The sequence below is a fragment of the Anser brachyrhynchus genome (genome assembly GCF_964034855.1).
Source record: "Anser brachyrhynchus genome assembly, chromosome: 16".
In the NCBI taxonomy this organism is placed as follows: domain Eukaryota; kingdom Metazoa; phylum Chordata; class Aves; order Anseriformes; family Anatidae; genus Anser; species Anser brachyrhynchus.
Genome location: NC_137734.1, coordinates 1260237 through 1278128, shown reverse-complemented (window position 1 = coordinate 1278128; position 17892 = coordinate 1260237). Strand labels below are relative to the sequence as shown.

The window sequence follows — 17892 nt, the reverse complement described above, 5'->3', positions numbered from 1 at the left end:
TGACGCACTTCCGGCCGCTACGGGGACGTGTCGGGGCGCCATGGAGGAGGCGGCGGCGCAGAACGGCAGCGCCGGGCCCGGGGCCTCCTCCCCCCCCGCCCGGCCGCCCGCCACCCCCGAGGGCATGGCGCTGGCCTACGGCAGCCTCGTCCTCATGGCGCTGCTGCCCATCTTCTTCGGGGCGCTGCGCTCCGTCAGCTGCGCCAAGAGCAAGGTACCCGCGGGCCTACCGGCAACGGCCCCGGCAACGGCCCCGCACCGGGGGGGGCACCGGGGGGGCACCGGGGAGGGGGAGGCGGGCCCGGGGAGGGCCTTGCCACGGTTCCTCGCGGCCCGGTGGGGCCGTGCCCTGCGAGGGGTTCGGGGACGGCACCGGGGAGCTGCCCCCGGTGCCTCCCCGCGGTGCCCCCCCCCCGGTGCCCCGGTTCCCCCCCGGTGCCCCGGGCCGCAGCTGGGGCTGGCAGCGCAGCGCCTCAGGGAGGGGGCTGCTTCCCCAGCCCGGCTTCTTGCTGTTATTTGTCTCTGCTGCTGTGCCCCGGGGTTCCCGGCGGTGCCCCCGGAGCTCCCAGCAGCCCGGTGACCGGGGCCGGGCCCCGGGGCCGTGAGCGGGGCCGCCCCGCGGTCCTCTGCGGGTCTCCCTTCCCAGCAGCTGTGCCCTCGCCGAGGTGCCTCCGCGGAGCCGCTTTGCAGAAGGGCTCCTGCGGCCGGGCGCCCCGACCGGCGCTGCCTGCGGGTGTTTGCCCCCAGGGAGCACGGAGCGGGGCTGGGGGCAGAGCGGCCGCGGCCCCCGGTCCTTCCGGGGGGGACGGGAGGTGCCAGCAGGAGGGGACGGTTGTCCCGGTGAGCGCTGCGGGCCTCCCTTGGGAAAGGGCTTAAAAGGGGGCAGGTGGAGCTGTGTGGAGCTGTTTCAGAAGGTGAAACGTTTTGTGAATCTGGGGCTGCTGAGCACCGGGAGCGTCCCAGGAGCGAGGTGAGGACCCAGAGGCTGACCGGAGGGCAGCGGCGTCGGGAGCGCGGTTGCCATATGGCGTGCGCAGATGGGGGAGGCTGACGGAGACGGGCAGGCACGAGCCGCGAGGTGCCCGGCTCTGCTCTGGGCAGAAAAGGGACAAACACGGTGCAGGAGGCAGGGCTGCTCCCTTTCCAAGAGGAAAAGCGCAGGGGGTCGGAGCAGCCCCAGGCAGGACAGATGCAGGCAGGTTTGCTTTTCCCGTCCTGGGCTCTGCCTGCGACACAGCCCCACCTCTGGGGACAACGGGGGGCCAGCTGCTGCACTTCTCCCCCCCTGAAGCCACCGCGGTGCTGCCACCGAGCCCTGCGGGGCCCTCGTTGGGTCTGCCGGGTACAAAGCCAGAGCAGAGGTCACCGTAACCCGCTCGGGTCCTCTCCTTCCCTCCCCAGAACTCCTCGGAGATGCCGGAGACCATCACCAGCCGAGACGCTGCTCGATTTCCCATTGTTGCCAGTTGCACCCTTCTGGGGCTCTACCTCTTCTTTAAAGTGAGTACGCCCCAGGAACGGGGCTGCTGTGCGTTTTGGTGCTGGGTTCCCCGGTGCTGGGACAGAAGGCACCCGGCGTCACCAAGCAGGGGACGTGCGTTCTCCCCGAGCCATGCAGCCTTTGGGTAGTTTGGGGCCACAGAGAGGCACCTCGCCCTGCTCCTGGCCCGCTGCTCGGGAGGCGGGCTTTAATGCGCAGAGCTGGGAATATTTGAATTTACAGCCTTATCTCCGCTGATAGCGGGCACCGTACGGCGGCCAGCCCAGGTGGCTTCCGGCCTGCCTGAGCCTCTGCGGGCTGGCGGCCGCACCGGGCAGCTCCGTGCCTGGGTGTGCGCGGGTCTGTGCCGCGGGGAAGGCCCGTGTGGAGGTCACCGAGGCTGCGTGGGGACCAGTCCTGCGGCGGCCGGCAGGGTGGGCAGGATTCGGCCTCCCCAGCGGTGCGCCCTGCTCCCCTGGCAGCTGAGTTCTGCCCGGGGCTGCCGGTGGGGTAACGGGGTTGCAGCTCCTCCTTCAGGCTAATGGCAGGAAAGCCCTGAAGGAGCAAATCTGCCAAGGCTCTGCTGGAGGGGGCAGTAGGGCAGCCCCCCCATCCGCCAGCCCCCCTCTTTAGGCACCAGGAAAGAGCTTGGGAACGTGCAGTGTGCCCCCGCGGTCTGTGGTGTTCCCTTTCAGTACGTGCGCTGTGCCCTAAGCTCTGCTGCCCCAGCATCCTGCCTCCCAGGAGAGCACGAGGGCCCACGGCTCTCCGGAGGCGGCAGCGCGCTTCTCCAGGGCTGCGGCGAGCTCTGAATCACGGGGTGGGATTGAACCGAAGGGCAGCTGGTGCGTGTTGGGGGGCAGGAGCTCTAATAACACCCCACGAAACCGGGGCGGGGAGCGCTCGGATGCTGCCAGCGTGGGGCAGGGGGAGGTGGCGCTGCCCCGAGAGTGGCGTTGCTGCCTCGCTCCCTGCTCCGGCCGCTCTGCGGGGACCCGGCGGGGAAGCTGTGCCCTCCTTTCTGCGGCGCAGGAGTTATTTTTTGAGCCGAGCAGCTCACAGGTGTGCCACGGCTCGCAGGGCTGCTCTGCAAGCAGGCAGCTATTTCCAACGCGTTTTATGTCGGCGGGGCGAGAATTTGGGTTATTGCAGCTCTCCTTCCCGTCCCCGTGGAGCGCCACCACGGCGGCTGTCGGTCACGGAGCGAGGCGCTTCCCGGCGGTATCAGCGAGGGGCACACAGCGGTGACCCCCCCGTGGTTTTCCTCTTGCAGATATTCTCTCAAGAGTACATCAACCTCCTGCTGTCCATGTATTTCTTCGTGCTGGGGATCCTCGCCCTGTCCCACACCATCAGGTAGGGAGGGGAGCTGAGCGGCGGCGGCGGGGTGCTGAGCTGATCGCACGGCAGCATGAAGCACCGTCGCCGCGTGGCAGAGCCGAACCCCAGCTCCTGCAGCGTTTTCCCTCGGCGGATCTGGAGGGGAGGCGGGACTGGAGCGTGTGCTGTGAGCCCGTCCTGCTGCAGGTGGCCGCCAGCACCGCACCCCAAGGAGCTGCTCCGGCCTGGCACCGTCCTCAGTGCCTCAAGGAGGGCGGAGCTCCCCGGCACCGCTGTTCCCTTGCTGCAGCAGCGGGCACGGGCAGCTGGAGCTCGCCCTAACGTCCTCAACACCTCGCACTGGTGGTTGGTGCGAGGTGCCGAAAGCTCGGGCCGTTTCAGTAACTGAAAAGGAAAACTGGTTTCCTGTTTCCTGAGCTCCGGGGCGCTGGGGAGCAGATGCTTTCCCTAGAGCAGCGCTGCCGTTCCGCCTGGGCTCCGGCCCTGCTCCCAGCTCGGTCTCACAGAGCCGTGTCCTGGTGGCCCGGCCAGTTCTGGGTGCCCAGAGGGTTTTTTGGGGGGTGCAGTGCAGGTGCTGGCATCAAGGCTGGGTTCTCCCTTCTCGTACAAGGCGCTTTGTGCCAGTTGCCCTAGGGCTTTTTCGGGTCTGTCACGTGCCAGTGGATCCTCCCAAGGGGGAGGACGAGCTCCCAGGCTTGGTGACAAGCTGGGGCTCAGTCCAGTCCCTGGCATGGCAAATCCTGGGATTTCCCTGCCCCGTGAGGGGAGCGATGTTCGTGTGGAGGTGCTGGGCAGTGCCTTGTGTGGGGTTTCTGTAGAACTGCCCTTCTCTGCAGCTTTTTTTTTTTTCTCTTTTTCCCAGCCCCATGATGAACAGATTCTTCCCTGCAAACTTCCCCAATAAACAGTACCAGCTCCTCTTCACCCAGGGCTCCGGGGAGAGCAAGGAAGGTATGTTAGCCTGCCAGTCCTTCCAGGTTCGTGAACGTCTTCTCCCTTCGCTGTTCTGTTCCTCGTTTACCCGTTTTGACTTTCAGCCCTCCCAAACAACCTTCCCAAAACCTGCCTCTTGCTCCTTGCCCTGCTTCTGTAGCCAGCACGCGCTGCCAGCTCTGCACAGTGCGTTGTCTTACCCCGGCACTCTCCCTGCTTGTTGCCCCTGCCTGTCAGGGAATTCCCAAACCCAGAGCGTCACGGAGCGGGGCTCGTGGCTGGTATTAAATGCCTTCCCTTGTAACGATACCACCAAGAGTTAACTGGGTGCAGGAGGAGGGAGCAGCTCTGCCCCTCCTTGCCCTAGGAGAGAGCCTGAATCCAATTTCCTTGTTGACAGAAGGCTCGCAGATGCTGTCCCTGTGGCGGGGTCTGGCTGAAGGAGAAGGCCTGGCTCGCAGTGCAGGCTGCTCGCGTGTCGTTTGGCTGCGGGCATGGCCGTTCGCACGGGAGGATTCCCCTTTTTGGGGGCACGAGCGCTGTGCTCCGTGGTGCTGCCCCGCCGTGAACTCGCCCTGCGCGGGAAGGGAAGCTGCCGGGCCTGCCCCGCGTCTCACTTCTCTGTTTTGTTGCAGAAATAGTGAATTACGAGTTCGACACCAAGGACCTCGTATGTCTGGCCCTGAGCAGCGTTGTCGGGGTCTGGTACCTGCTGAGGAAGGTGAGCGAGCCGCAGCTCTGCTGGGGGGGCGGGCAGGGACTGGGCTAGGTCAGCCCGGGGCCCCCTTCCCTCACCGGGCGCCTGCGGCGTGGCTCTGCACGTGCCGCGGAACCCACCTCTCCCTTTTGTGTCCTCCTCAGCACTGGATTGCCAACAATCTCTTCGGGCTGGCGTTTTCCCTCAACGGGGTGGAGCTGCTGCACTTGAACAACGTCAGCACCGGCTGCATCTTGCTCGGGGGCCTCTTCATCTACGACGTCTTCTGGGTAAACGGGAGCGCTCCCCAGGGCGGACGCGAGTTGCAGCCGTTGGCGGAAGGCATGTGCGTGGCCTCGTGCCTCTTCGGAGGCAGCGCGCTGGCTGAACACACGCTCGCAGTCAGGATTTCCACTTCCTCAGCCCAGAGGGGTGCGGCGGGGACGAGGACGGAATCAAACGGAGGCAGAACGTGGCGCAGCAAATGGCTGCGTTTTTTAGTCTCTGGCTCAGGGCGCTCGGGGCTGGCGGGGATCTCGTCGGGGAGCCTGGCTGTTGTAGGCTCCCCGTGTGTCGAGCACATCCCGTCCTGGTGACCTGCCTTCCTAGGAGGTGCCTGGCTGGGGGCTGAGGCTGTGCTGGGCCGTGCCGATCCTGCTTGTGTCGGTGCCTCAGCTCCGTCATCGGCTGGCTTCCTTAGCGTCCTCCTGTTGTGCACCGAGAACCGAATGCTGGAGTGCCTCCAGGCGCTGTCCCTCAGCTAGCACAGCTCCCCAGTGCCTTTATTCCGAGGTTTTCCTTATCTTTGTACAATGGCTCTGGTTCCTTTCTTCCTGAGTCCTATGTAATGTCTGTATTCCTCAGTCTTTCCTGCCTGCCTCCACCTTCTCAATTACCGTTTCAGAATATCTTAGAGCTTGTGTAGCTTGAGGTGATTCCAGCAGCGCTGCAGATGCCTCAGGGATCCTGCCCTGTTTAAGCCTGGCTGCGGTGTCTCTGTATTTGGCCAGGGCTCCCCATTTCATGGATTTCAGCTGTGCTTTTTTGGTCTGTGTGCCACCTCCAGTGCTCCTGGCTGGAGAACAGCAAGCCTTCAGACCTCACGTGCGCAGTGCCTTGCGGTGTGTGTGGGGTGTGAGCGTCCCCACAGAGCTTTGCAGGACGCAGCCCCTCGCTATTTGGTGTTCTGCTGCTGCCCGGCCAGGTCGGCTTCCCCCGCAGGTCGCTCATCCCCACGCGGAGCGTCTCCCTGCAGGGACCAGGCACTTGGCTCTTAGCGTGGATTTAATCACAGAGAGATCCAAGGAGGATTTCAGAAAGGAGGTGGAATTGCTTGGTGCACCGATGGTACCGTTCCCGCCGTGTGGTCCTGGGGAGAAATTGTACCGGGTTCTTTTACCTGGTGCCAGCACGGAGTGTTGGGGCTCCGTGGCGAAGGCCAGAGCTTGCTGCACCGTGTGAGAGCTGAGCTGACGCCCAGTTGCTTGCTTTAAGGATTTTCTTAACGAAGGAGCTGAGAGCTGTAGGCGCTAACCAGCATGTGGCTTATCTGCCTTCTGCTGGGCAGCCAGGACCGGAGGCTTGGAGCTGGAAAGGAACAGAGGGGGGGGTGGGTTTGACCTCCGTGTTTGCAGTCCGTCCCCAGAGGTGCCGGTGTTTAGAGCTGGTAGCGCAATACGCAGATGGCCTTGGAGCAAACGTCACCGTCTGACAACTGCTCCGTCCCTGGCGCTTCAGGCTGCCTGGGACCCGCAGGCAGCTCCCTGCACCCGTTCGGACTTTGTACCGGTGGCTCACCGGGGCTGAAGGCAGCCTGGTCAGTGCTCCAGGGGTTCTCCGAGCACCGCTGGGCTCCCCTGCCTGCGGCCTCTGGGTGCTGCTGGGGGGGGGATCGCTGCGGCGTGCATGTCCCCGTGCAGCCGTCGTCAACCCGCACTCCTCTGCTTGCCCCTAGGTCTTTGGCACCAACGTGATGGTGACAGTTGCCAAATCGTTCGAGGCTCCGATAAAACGTGAGTAGACGCTCCCGCGCTCCCCACAACAGGGGTGCAGTTGCAGCTGCTTTAAAAAAAAAAAAAAAGAGGTGTGGATTTGTGGGTGGTGGAGCGGGCGGTGGCTTGGGGCCTGGGAGCTGCGGCTGAGACCTGTGCAGGGGGCTGGCCCCAAATCCCTCGGGTTTCCCACTCCGGTGCCCGGGGCTGGCCCAGGAAGGAGCAGGAGGGGGCCTGGGATGGGGCTGGGGTCCCATTTCACCAGGCACAGTGGTGCTGAGCTCTGCTCCCCCTCACTGCCTCTCTCTCCTTGCAGTGGTTTTCCCTCAGGACCTGCTGGAGAAGGGTCTGGAGGCCGACAACTTCGCCATGCTGGGTCTGGGAGACATTGTCATTCCAGGTGAGGACACAAGGGGGAGGATGTCACCGGGACCGCGTCTGAGGCAGCCGTGGGGTGCCAGGCAGGGGGCTCACGCCCCGTGCTGTGCTTCTGGCCCTGCCGGAGCCCCGCAGCCTCGCACCGGGGCTGGGAGCTGCGTGGGCTGGGTGCCAGAGCACCGCGGGTCTCCCGCCGGGGCCGGTGCTGCGTGCCGGTGCCGTCCCGGTGCCACGAGAGGGCACTGTGAGCCCAGGCACGGCCGCGGGTGGCTGGAGGCTCTGCCTTCCCCTGCCTCCATCCTCTCTCCTTCTCCCTGCAGGGATCTTCATCGCCTTGCTGCTGCGCTTTGACATCAGGTGAGGGGGGTGGTGGGGAAGGGTCCTCCACGGGCTGGGACTTGCAGCGTGCTCCAGTTGTTGTAGGGGAAAAGGGGAAGGGGAAGCCAGGAGCTCGGCTGTGTGCTCGCATCGGGGGCTTGGGGTGGGGATGCGGGAGAGCAGCTGGAAGAAGAAACTTCTGGAAGAGCGGAGATGAGCAGGGCTGGGTTTGGGGGTAAGTCCTGAGCTCCTGAGCGTTGCTCGGGGGAGCAGCGTGGGGAGAGGGGGCAGCAGCAGCGAACGGCCTCGCAGGCTCGCTGACCCCAAGGAGCAGGGATCGCGCTGCTGCGGTGGGGAAGGGGAAGCGGAGACAGTGTGAGACAGGGCTGGGGTGCTGGCACCTGGGGGCGCTGCTCGCGGGGAGGCCGAGGGAGGCCCGGCAGCGCGTCCGCCTCCGGGCGGCCGTCGGTCGGGGCAGGCAGCTCCTTCCCACGCGGGGCTGCACCTGCTGCCAGGGCGCAGCTCCCAGCAGTTGCCCCACGCCAGCGGTCTCTGGCTTGGGAGCTGCTGGGAACGGGCCGCCTCCTGCAGCTGCGGCGGCGCGGCCCCGCTCCTGTCGCCGTTGCACAGCCCCTCCGCTCTGTGCCAGCGCTTCCAGGTGTTTCCACCCACATCCTGCCTGCACCTGCTGGGAATCCCAGCTCCCGCCGCCTGCCCCGCGATCAAACACCACGTGCAGTGAGCAGGCAGCCGGGGGAGGACAGCAGGGAGGGGGAATCCTCTCCCCGGGTCCCAGCACTGACTCCTGCACCCCACAGCCGCCCAGCGGTGGGATCTGACGGCCCCTTCCCCACCTGACGTGGGTGTAACCCCATCCAGCCCTGTGCTGTGCCCGTGGGGCTGGTGCTGTGCTGGTGGCGGCGTCCGTGCTGGCCCTGAGCGCGGGCAGAGCTCTGCTCCCTGCACCCCGACCTGGTGGGAGATGTCCCAGGTAGCTGCGCCGGCTCCCTTTCAGCCACTGGCATCCCTGCGCCCCGAGCTAAGCTTGCTCTGCCCCCTTCCCTACAGCCTGAAGAAGAACACGCACACGTATTTCTACACCAGCTTCGTGGCCTACATCTTCGGGCTGGGCCTGACCATATTCATCATGCACATCTTCAAGCACGCCCAGGTGAGCCCTGCCCTGCTGCCCCGCAGAGGCACGCAGCCGGACGCGCCAGCCTGGCCGCGAGTGTCCCGAGCACACCGGGAAAAAAGCAGCTGCGTTCCCTTGGCTTCGCTTTCCCAGTGCCTGCCTGTGCCTCGCCCTCCCCCAAAGCCCTGTGGGCCTGGCTGGAGCTGAGCCCTTCCCCGGGGGAGGCTGCTTCGGGCTGCGAGCAGCACCTCAGCACCTGAGGAGCGCAGCAGGGGGGCTCCGGGAGCACGCTGCGGGCGCCGTCGCTGCTCTGTGGGGGGGTGCTCCCGGCGTGTTCACGGCCCGCCGTGGGAAGGAGGTGCCCGGATGCTCCTGGGGCCCGAGGAGGTGCCCAGGGAAGCGCTGAGCCGTGGGGGAGCACAGCCACCCTCGCTCCTCGCAGGCAGCCTGGCTCACAGGTGGTGGTCGGGTGCTGTCCGGGACCCCAGTGCTCGCCTCCAGCGGCGCCACATCCCCACCACGAGCCTGGAGGGTTGCACCCCTCTGCCAGGCAGCCTGCGTGCCGCTTTGGGACCTGGTGGCGGGGGTTTTGTTCCTGCTGCAGCTGCAGCTTGGCTCTCAGAGCAGCTTTCTGTGGCTTTCGCCCCTCTGTGCGCTGCCGCGATGTGGTGGGCGCAGGGGGGATGGGGCCGTGCCCTCCCGAGGGGCGATCTGGGCTCGGGTTTAACTGTTGTTTTTCTCGCTGGCAGCCTGCTCTGCTCTACCTGGTCCCCGCGTGCATCGGATTCCCGCTGCTTGTGGCCTTGGCAAAGGGAGAAGTAACCGAAATGTTCAGGTGGGCCTCGGCGGGGCTCGGAGCTGTTGCGCCCGCGGCGCTGGAGCGCACGAAGCATGCAGATGTTCCCACGGCCGGGCACAGCTGGAGGGACAGGTTCATCTGGGCATGCCCTGGGTGTGCGTGCGCGCGCGTGCGGAGGCGGAGGGAGTGGGCCCGTGCTTGTACACGCCGGCCCTGGCTCCCGCCACCTCCTGGGAGCGTCGGTGCCGTACCGACAGGCAGGGCAGCATCTGGGATCGCTGCACGCCCGGGTGACGAGCTCTTCCCGTGCGCTGGCAGGCAGGGGAGGGTGGGACCGCGCACCTGGTGCGGAGATACTTGGTCATTGTGTCCCAGCGCCCGTGGGTGGGGGAGGATGGAATTGGAGCCAGCTGCGGGAGCAGCCGGGGCTGGTTCGAGCACATCCCGGCTTCCCCGCTGGGGTAGAGGGAGACGGTTTGCAGCTGTCTCCCCCGGGACTGCAGATGTGGGAAAAAGGGGGCTGGAAAAGGGAGGCTTTGCTGTGCTGCAGCCCTTCTCACCCTGCCGTGCTCCGGGCATTGCCCGCTGGCAGTCAAAAGGCTTTTCCTGCCGGGCTGTCCCCTCCTGCTCCAGGCAGAGCACAGCCCCAGGCTGCCGGGGGGCTGTTTGGTCGCTGATCGCGGCTGGGGCCACCTGAAGCAGAGCAGGGAAGGGAGCATCCGTCCGGGGCTGCTGGGCTTCCCGGGGCCGCTCAGCTCCAGCCCCCAGCCTGCCCGGAGGAAAACTGGCGCCTGAGCCACGTGCAGGCCGTGGGGCAGCAGGGAGCGGGGTTTGCCCTGGCCTCCTCCCCTCCCCTGGGAGGCGCAGCTCTGCGTCTTCCCACCGGGCCGCGGCTCCCCAGCCCTTGCAGCACCTGCCCCTGCTTTGATGTCGGCTTCTGACGGCTGCCGCTGCAGGCACCGAGTGTCCTGGGCTCGTCCTTCCTGTGCACCTGGGATCCTACAGCCGCTCTCCCCTGCGCCGTGACTCAGCCGCAGCGGCGCCTCCCTGCTCCTGCCCCACCAAGCGCACGGGGTGGGGGGGGGGGAGACGAGCTGCGGGTCCGGCCCTGGGTCAGCAATCCCACCCCCCCGGGGAGCCTGGCAGCCGGCTCTAGGGAAAAACGCCCCCAGGGTGCTGCCTGCTGCTGGTAGCTGAGCTCTGCCAGAGCCAACGGCGGGGCTGGTGGGCTGCTGGTGGGCTGCGGGGGGGCCCTCAGCGAGCCTGGGGCTTGCCTTGAAATGGCTCCAGGTGCTGTCGGAGGAAGCAGGACGTGGCAGGGCTCCTGCCTGCAGGCCGGAGTCCCTCACTGCAAGGAATTTCCCCCCCCCCCCCCCCCGGTGTAGCTCCCCTGCACCTCTGCAGCGCTTCCCCTCCTCTCCCGGTCGCTCCCTGGGCTCGCTGCCGAGTGCAGGGCCCTGCGCACGCGGGGGGTTTCGGTCTGCGGGCAGCCTGGTGCTGCAGCCCGGGGACGGGGGGCTGGTGGAGCAGAGCCGGCTGCCCCCGGGTCCGTGGCTCGCAGCCTCCCGGGGCTGTAACCTCGGCTCCGAGCTGTTCCAAAGCCTTCGGCTGCCGGGAGTGGGAAACACTCTGTGCTGCTCCCACCTGCCGCAGCCCTCCTGTCCTCCAGCCGCACCAAAGACTCTCTGTTCCCCCCGGGGCCTCCAGCCGGCTGCCTCCTCGTGCCCCCGGGGCCTGCCTTCTCCCCGGGTCTCAGCCCTCGCCCCCCTGCCCTGCGGCACAGCCCCGGGGCCAGCGGAGGAGCGGGCTGCCTGCGCAGGGTGCTGGGGTTGCAGCTGCCTCACTTGGAAACTCTTCTGCTTTTTCTTTCTCTCTCTCTCTCTCTCTCTCTTTCTCCCCCTCTCCCTTCTGCCCTGTCCTTCCCCCTTTCCCTTCCTGCTTCCTGTCTCCTGCAGCTATGAGTCCTCTGCTGAAATCTTGCCGCACACGCCGCGACTTACCCACTTCCCCACCGTGTCCGGCTCGCCGGCCAGCCTTGCTGATTCCATGCAGCAGAAATTGTCCTGCCCCCGCCGACGCCGGCAGCAAAGCCCCAGTGCCATGTAGCAATCGCGCACGGTGCCCTTTCTTTGTCTGTCCCTCTGGCCAGGTAGGGGCTCATCCCGGCTCTCCCCTTTCCCCGAGCAGCAGCAGCAGCCTTCGCCTCGCTGCTGTGGGCTGGCTTCTCCTCCTCTGGGGGGGACTGGAGGGGGCGAGGAGCTGACGTCTCTGCTCTTTGTGCTCCCACATTTCCTCCGTTAGGGCCCGGGGCAGTGCTGTGGGGGTTTCGCAGCCAGAGCAGCGGGGCCCTGGGGGTGTTGCTGCTGATTTTCCTGCAGCCTCCCCCCCTCGCAAATCAGTGCTCAGCCCCACATGGGGAGCCCAGCGCTGTCTGGGGGGCCCAGCAGCGCTTTTGGGAACGAGGGTCGGAATGCAGGGACGGGCTCCCAGGCGCAGACCTGGCCTAGCCCCCCGTGCCAGGCCGTCCCGGTGCTCCAGGCCGGTCTCAGCGCCTGCTTGTCCCCAGAGCAGGGCTCACCCCTGCTAACTGCGCCCCTCCTGTCCCTCTGTCCCCAGCTACGAGGAGAGCTCTACCCCCAAGGAGGCGCCGGGGGCCTCCAAAGAGGAGCCGACAGCAGCCGACAAGAAGGAGAAGTGACCTTGCCCGGGGGCCAGGCCCGGCGCTGCTGGGCTGGGGCCCTTCCAGACCTCCCTCAAGTGACAGACGACGAAACAATTGTGCCAGAGCATCGTGTTGTGTGTGTCGGAGCAGCCGCCCCGGTGGGGCATCGATGTACGCTGCGTGTCCACCCCCTCCCGCCGGCCCCCCGGGGCCGTGCAGCCGCGCTCCCCTTTTCGCTTTGGCTCCTGCGTGGGCGCAAAGCGGGCGGGCGGCGAACCACAGGCCGGTTTTTAAATTTTGTATTGTGCATTTGCTTTCTCTCATATTAAACCATCTCAAAGGAAGGAGGGGTCAGGCAGTGCTGGGGGGTTATCGGGGCTGCTCGAGCCTGGCGCGTGAGCCGCGGGTGGGTGTCCCAGCCCTTCCTGCAGCTTTTTCCCCCCCCTTGGGGTCTGGGATCCTTGTGTCTGCACCCAAGTGACCGTCCCCTTCCCCTCCTGCCACGCTCTGCCTTGCCCAGGCCCAACCCCAACCTGGCCTCGGTGCTGCAGCGCCCAGATTTAGGGCCGTGGCTGCTGCACCCGGGTCTGGCGCCAGGGTGCTGCGGGCAGGGGCAGCCCCAGCACCCTTCCTGGTTCCTGCTGGGGCCGTCTGCCGTGTGCCTCGGGGCACCGGCAGTGTCCTCCCTGCCCGCCTCGGGGCAGGCGCGCAGAGGATCCCGCATCCCTCGGGCCGTGCCCGCTGCCAGAATAAATAGAAAGTGTTTGCTGGCTTGGCAGCCCCTCCACAAAAGCCGTATTGAGCTATTATTCCCCGCGTCGGCTGCGAGCACTAAAAGTGGCGCCTCGCGTTCTGCCATCTAATGACCCTTCGCAGTCTCCTACAGATGTTTTCTATGACTTACAGCTCCTTTTCCAACAGCCCCGTCCGCAAAAACAAGAGGGGCCACTTTAATTCCAATTAAATACCTCCAGCTAAGCAAACAGTGCGCAGCAGGGCCTGGGCACGGTGCGGCCGCCAGGCCCGGCCCACAGAGTCGCTGAGTCTAGACTCCAGATGTGATTCCACCGGGCTCCGGTGCCCCGTGGAAAATGCCACGGGCCGTGCCGCAGGGCGCAGCGCCCTGCCCCGAGGCTGCGGGTCCGGCACCGCGTCCCGCCAGGCTCCGCGTCCTCCCGAGCTTCGGCTGGGGGCGGCCACGGGGGGGGTCTCACACCTATCCCTGCTCAGCCTCCAGCGTGCCGGGGCGGTGGGGTGCAGGCGGTACCCCAGCTGTGCCCCTCGCATCGCCCGCTGCCGCCTCGCTCCCCGCTCCTGCCCGCGGAGCTCAGGGCAGCGGGAGCGTGGCGGCGAGCTGGGAGCTTTCCAAGGGCCCGCGGCGGCGCCACGGGGAGCGGAAGGCACGGAGAGGGGAGAGCGGGGTCACCCCGGCCCTGCCCGGCCGATAAGCGGGGCAGAGCCCAGAGGAAGGAAGCGCTCGGGCCCTGCAAGGAGCTGGGAGCGGAGCCAGCGCCTGGGCGGCCCCCGGGGCTCGCCTGCCCCTGCTGCACCTGGGTCCTGCAGCACGGCTCCGCTCTGTCTGCGCCACCTTCCCCCCGCCGCGGGGTCCCCTCCGGCTCGCGGGGGACACACAAAAAAAAACACCCCGGCTCCAGCGTGAGCCCTCCGTCCACGGGGCGGGGGGACGGCTCCATCCCCGCTGCCCCAGTTGTGGGGTTTGGGGTGATCCCCCCCCAAGCAGTGCCTGCGGCACCGCAGAGAGCCACGCAGGTGCCCCGGGCACCTTCCCCTCGTGCCGGGGGCTGCAGCTCAGCCCCGCAGCCCCGGTAGGGTGGGCTGCGGGTGCACGGGGAGCACCCGTGGGTGCAAACGCTGAGCGTGGGGTGGGAAGTGCTGGTGCCTGGGGGGGGGCACGTGGGGACTGCTGGTCCCCGGGGCCCTGCAGAGCCTCCCCACAAGGGACGGGTGCTGGGGGCAGCACCCCGCTGCTGCTGCCCTGTCCCCCTGGTGCCGTGCCCCAGCCCGGCTGGCAGCACCTGGAGCCAGGGACGCCCGGCCACGGTGCGGGGGGAGGGCGCCGATGAGAGCTGGGGTCCCACGGAGCGCCGGCGCCCGGCCGTCGGCTGCGAGCAGGGAGAGGAAGCAGGCGAGAGCAGCCCCATCCCCGGCCTGCCGGCGAGGAGGGGCAGGAAGCTGGAATAAATCCCAGGAAGGGCCGCCTGGCTCCAGCTGGTCTGGGCTGCAGCGGATGGAGCCGGGAACGGGAAGGGAGAAGGCGGGAGGGGAACGCGCGGGGGCTTTCTCAGGCCTCGGCCCTGCTCCAGCTGTGCAACGGGCGCTGGTGGCCCCCCAGGCAGCGCTGGGGCTCCTAACAGGCACGGGGATGGCTGGGCTGGAGGCAATGCACAAGGCTGAGTCGGCAAAATCTGGGGGGGGGCCGTTCGGGTGGGGGGCACCCGGCCTGCACCCTGGCATCTGCGGGTCCATGGGCTCCCCTCCTGCGCTCGGCCACGCGTCCGCATCTGGCCCCGTGCTGCTGGGATGCGGGGTCCTGCTGAGCCCATCCCATTGCTGCTGCTTTTGGGGGCTGCAAAGCCCATCCTGAGCCCACCCCCAATGCCCGTAGCATCAGTGCCCACTGGGCAGCCCGGCTCTGAGTGGCAGAGCCATGCACGCAGGGCAGCCCCGCTCTGTCCCCATCGTCCCCACGGCACAGGCAGCCCCCTTGGCGGCCCGGTGCGGCCGTGCCCTGTGTGGTCCCTCCAGTGCAGGGGGTGGGGGGGAACGGCCGGGGGCTTTGATGTGCTCGGCTGCTGGGCAACCCCTGCTCGGCGCAAAGCAGCCGCGCTCCCGGCCGGGCTGCGCCCCGCCAGCGCCATATGGCCGAGGCCACTGTTACCGCGCCGCGCTCCCCGTTCCCAGAATTGAGATGGAAATGAAGCCATCCGTCTTGCCGGCCGACACCGGCACCCGGCTACGGCCAGGGCAGCGTCACTGGGCCACGCCGGCAGCTCCAGCACCCCAACGTGCCAAGGGTGGGGTGGTCCCACAACCTGGTGCACCCCGCGGGACCTGGGGGGGGAAACCCGTCCCTGTCCCCACGCCACCCGGGGTGCTCGGGGCTGGCTCGTCCCGGCCGCGGCGCATTGTTGGCGGCGCAGCTGGCGGGCGCCCGGCCGGCCGGCGGCACTGAAAGGCATTCCTGCGCACAATGTCCCCGGCCTCCCCGCCGCGGCCGGGCCGCCACCGCCAGATGGGGGCTAATTAGCGGCTTTGAGAGCCGCGGTGGGAACCGGGCAGCACCAGGCCCTCCGCGGGGCCCTGAATGGAGGGGGCGACCCCAGCGCCGTGCCCACCCTGGGAACCGCTCGGGGATGAAGGGGCAGAGGGACAGAGGGAGGGACAGAGGGACGGATGTGCTCACAAAGCCAGAGGGATGGAGGGACCGAGGGGTGGGAGGACGGAGGGATGCAGCTGTCCCTGGCAGGGCAGAGCCCAGAGGTGCTGGGTTAAAGCCCGTCCACGTGCAGCGGGCTCCAGGGTTGCCCCCACCCTGCAGAGGAAGATGAGGAGAGGCCTTCGGCTCACTCCACGCCTGGGGAGAGGCTGCAGCTCTGCGCAGAGCCAGCTGCAGGCATGGGGGGGGTCTGGCCCCCGACCCATCGCTGCCACGAGGCTGGGGGAGCACGGCCTGGTGCACCCACACCGGGCACAGCCGCGGTGTGCCTGTGTCCAGCCCCGCTTCTGCAGCCACTGTGTGCACGCGCGCACCGCCCCTGTGCGCACCCGGGTTTGTGCACGTCTGCGCGTCTATGGGGCTGTGCACGTGTGCGTTTCCTTGTGCACGCCTGTGCGTGTGCATGCATGCACGGACGTGTGCGTGCCCCCGTGCGTGCCCCCGTGCCCGTGGCCGTGCTACACCCACACGCACACACACAGACGTCCCTGAGCATGCGGGTGGCCGAGGAGGCTGCAGCTGGCCTCAGAAGGCCGCTCGCGGCCGCTCTGCTCCTGCCGCCGGGGCCCTGCCCGCAGCTGCGGGTCGGGTCCTGCCCAAGGCCCCCACCGAGCCGCGGCTGCGCCTCCCTGCAGGTGCGGGGACCCGGTAACGATCATTACCGCTAATTAGCGCTCGGATCGGAAGCCCTTCAGGGCAGGGCCTGGTTTGGTTTCGGCTCGAGTCTGCACGGAGGCTGCAGCTGCCCAGGCGGGACCTGCCCGTCCCCGTCCCCGTCCCCGTCCCCGTCCCCGTCCCCGTCCCCGTCCCCGTCCCCGTCCCCGTTCCCGTCCCGCAGCCGGGACCCCCCCGGGGCCGCAGCCGCGCAGCTCCGCGCACACCGGGGGGGGGCCGGGGGGGGCGGCCCGAGGGTGCTGCTCACCGGGCCCTGGCGAGCAGGGCCGGGGCTGCGGGGTCCCCGCGGGGTGTCCCCGTGTCCCCGTGGGGTGCCGGTGCCCCGTGGCCGTGCCCCGGTGGCCGCAGGTGCCCCCCCCCCGCCCCGCCCCGCCCCCCCCCCGTCGCCATGGGCACCGCCCGCGAGGCGCCGCGCTGACAGCGCGCGGGGTTTTATGAATGGGTGACGTCACGGCCCTGGCGTCTAACGGTCTGAGCCGCCGGGGAGGCGGGGGGGGGGGGGGGGGCAGCGGGGGGCGGCAGCGGGGCCGGGGGGCGCGTGGGGCCTGGGAGGGCTGGGGGGGGGGGAGTGAGGGGCGAGCTGGGCTGCGGGGGCTGCAGGGCCCTGGGGGGCAACGGGGGCGGCTGGGCTGCGAGAGCCCGGCGGTGGAGGGACCCCGAGGGGTGCGGGGAGCTCGGGGGCTGCGGGGAGCCGGGGGGCTGCGGGGAGCCCGGGGGGCTGCGGGGAACCCCATTTGCGGGTCCGCGGCGGGACGGACGCCCCCGCACCCCTCCAGCCCCCGCACCCCGCCAGCCCCCTCCCCGTACCCCAAGCCTCCCCCCCGCTCTCTCCCCCGCGGCCCCTTTAAGGCTCTGCCCTTCGGGGCGCATGAATGGGGCGGGCGCCGCCGGCCCCGCCCCCGCGGCGCCGCCATTGGCCGCCGCTCGCCCCGCGGCCCCGCCCCCCGTCGGCGGCGCTCTATAATTGGCGCGGCGCGGCTCGGCGGGGCGCAGCGCTCCCACGGCCGCCCGCAGGGTCCTAACGCCGCCCGCCGCGCTCCGCTCCGCCGCCCCTCGCCATGAAGGTCGCCGCCGTCGCCCCGTCGCCGCTGCCCGCCGGTCCCGGCGGGGCGCTGAAGGCGGTGCGGCCCGGGGAGGCCGCCCGCTGCGGGCCGGGGCCGGGCCCGGGGGCGATCGCGGCGGAGCAGGCGGCGGCCGCGCTGCTGTACGACATGAAGGGCTGCTACTCGCGGCTGCGGGCGCTGGTGCCCACCCTGCCGCGGCACCGGCGGGTCTCCAAGGTGGAGCTGCTGCAGCATGTCATCGACTACATCTGGGACCTGCAGCTCGCGCTGCAGCCCGGGCCCCCCCGGCCCCCCGCCGCCGCCGAGCCCCCCGAGGTGAGTGCGGCGCCGGGGCTGCTCCGAGCCCTGCCCGGCCCCGGGCTGCACCGGGCCCCCCGCGCCCCTTCCTCGGCGGCCCCGGGCCCTTCTCCCCCTTCTCCCCCCGGGCCCTTTTCCCCCTTCTCCCCCCGGGCTGCGGCCCGGCCGCCCCCCTCCGCTGCCCCCTTCCCTGGGCGGCCCCCCCACCGTCACCCCCGTGTCCCGTCCCCGGTCCCCGCCGCGGCCCCCGAGCAGCACTGACCGCCCGCTTCGTTCCCCTTCCCGCAGGCTCCGTGCATGCCCGCTGCCGACCGCATCCTGTGCCGCTGAGACCTCCACGGACCTGCCGGGACCCCCAGCGCCGCGCCCCGGATGGGACCCCCGGGCACGGATGGGGCCCGCAGCTGCGGGGCTGCGGCCAGGGCCCCCCCCCAGGGCCCGGCGGCTGCGGCTCGTAACCTTCTCAGATTGCTGAGAGCATTCCCTGTATTGTATATTACAATGATGCCGGAGAATATTGTTCTACAATAGCTGGAGTTTTGTTATTAAACAAGCCCTGATTACCAGGCACGCGTCTTCTTCGTGGCTGCATTGCACGGGGCTTTGGGGGGGGGGTGGATCCCCCTGGCGTGCCCCCCCAGCCTGGGCACACAGCAGGAGTCCTG

General features: G+C 68.8%; 2 protein-coding genes across 5 annotated transcripts; both read left to right on the top strand.

The window, feature by feature from the left end:
- Positions 1-12078, top strand: HM13 (histocompatibility minor 13). 4 transcript variants are annotated; one of them, XM_080557772.1, is made up of 13 exons: positions 1-214; positions 1402-1500; positions 2754-2836; positions 3684-3772; positions 4390-4475; positions 4616-4741; positions 6406-6463; positions 6759-6842; positions 7141-7177; positions 8207-8309; positions 9023-9108; positions 11028-11221; positions 11689-12078. In XM_080557772.1, exons 1-12 carry the CDS (start codon positions 41-43, stop codon positions 11176-11178), a joined length of 1176 nt encoding a protein of 391 aa, XP_080413898.1. In that variant the 5' UTR covers positions 1-40; the 3' UTR covers positions 11179-11221; positions 11689-12078. The 4 variants fall into 4 exon arrangements, with proteins under 4 accessions (XP_080413898.1, XP_080413896.1, XP_080413897.1 ...); XM_080557770.1 differs by having other exon boundaries at positions 9023-9204; XM_080557771.1 differs by lacking the exon at positions 11028-11221 and having other exon boundaries at positions 9023-9204.
- Positions 12079-16845: 4767 nt separating this feature from the next.
- Positions 16846-17795, top strand: ID1 (inhibitor of DNA binding 1). Its single transcript, XM_080558733.1, has 2 exons — positions 16846-17245; positions 17516-17795. The coding sequence occupies exons 1-2, from the start codon at positions 16925-16927 to the stop codon at positions 17555-17557; spliced, it is 363 nt and encodes a 120-aa protein (XP_080414859.1). The 5' UTR covers positions 16846-16924; the 3' UTR covers positions 17558-17795.
- Positions 17796-17892: the final 97 nt, after the last annotated feature.

Bases quoted from the DNA above. Each gene is read 5' to 3' on its own strand.
- HM13 (XM_080557770.1), top strand. From the start codon at position 41: ATGGAGGAGGCGGCGGCGCAGAACGGCAGCGCCGGGCCCGGGGCCTCC. The intron at 4,476-4,615 runs GTGAGCGAGCCG...TGTCCTCCTCAG, and splicing joins TCTGGTACCTGCTGAGGAAG to CACTGGATTGCCAACAATCT. The intron at 6,843-7,140 runs GTGAGGACACAA...TTCTCCCTGCAG, and splicing joins GGGAGACATTGTCATTCCAG to GGATCTTCATCGCCTTGCTG.
- ID1 (XM_080558733.1), top strand. From the start codon at position 16,925: ATGAAGGTCGCCGCCGTCGCCCCGTCGCCGCTGCCCGCCGGTCCCGGC. The intron at 17,246-17,515 runs GTGAGTGCGGCG...CCCTTCCCGCAG, and splicing joins CCGCCGCCGAGCCCCCCGAG to GCTCCGTGCATGCCCGCTGC.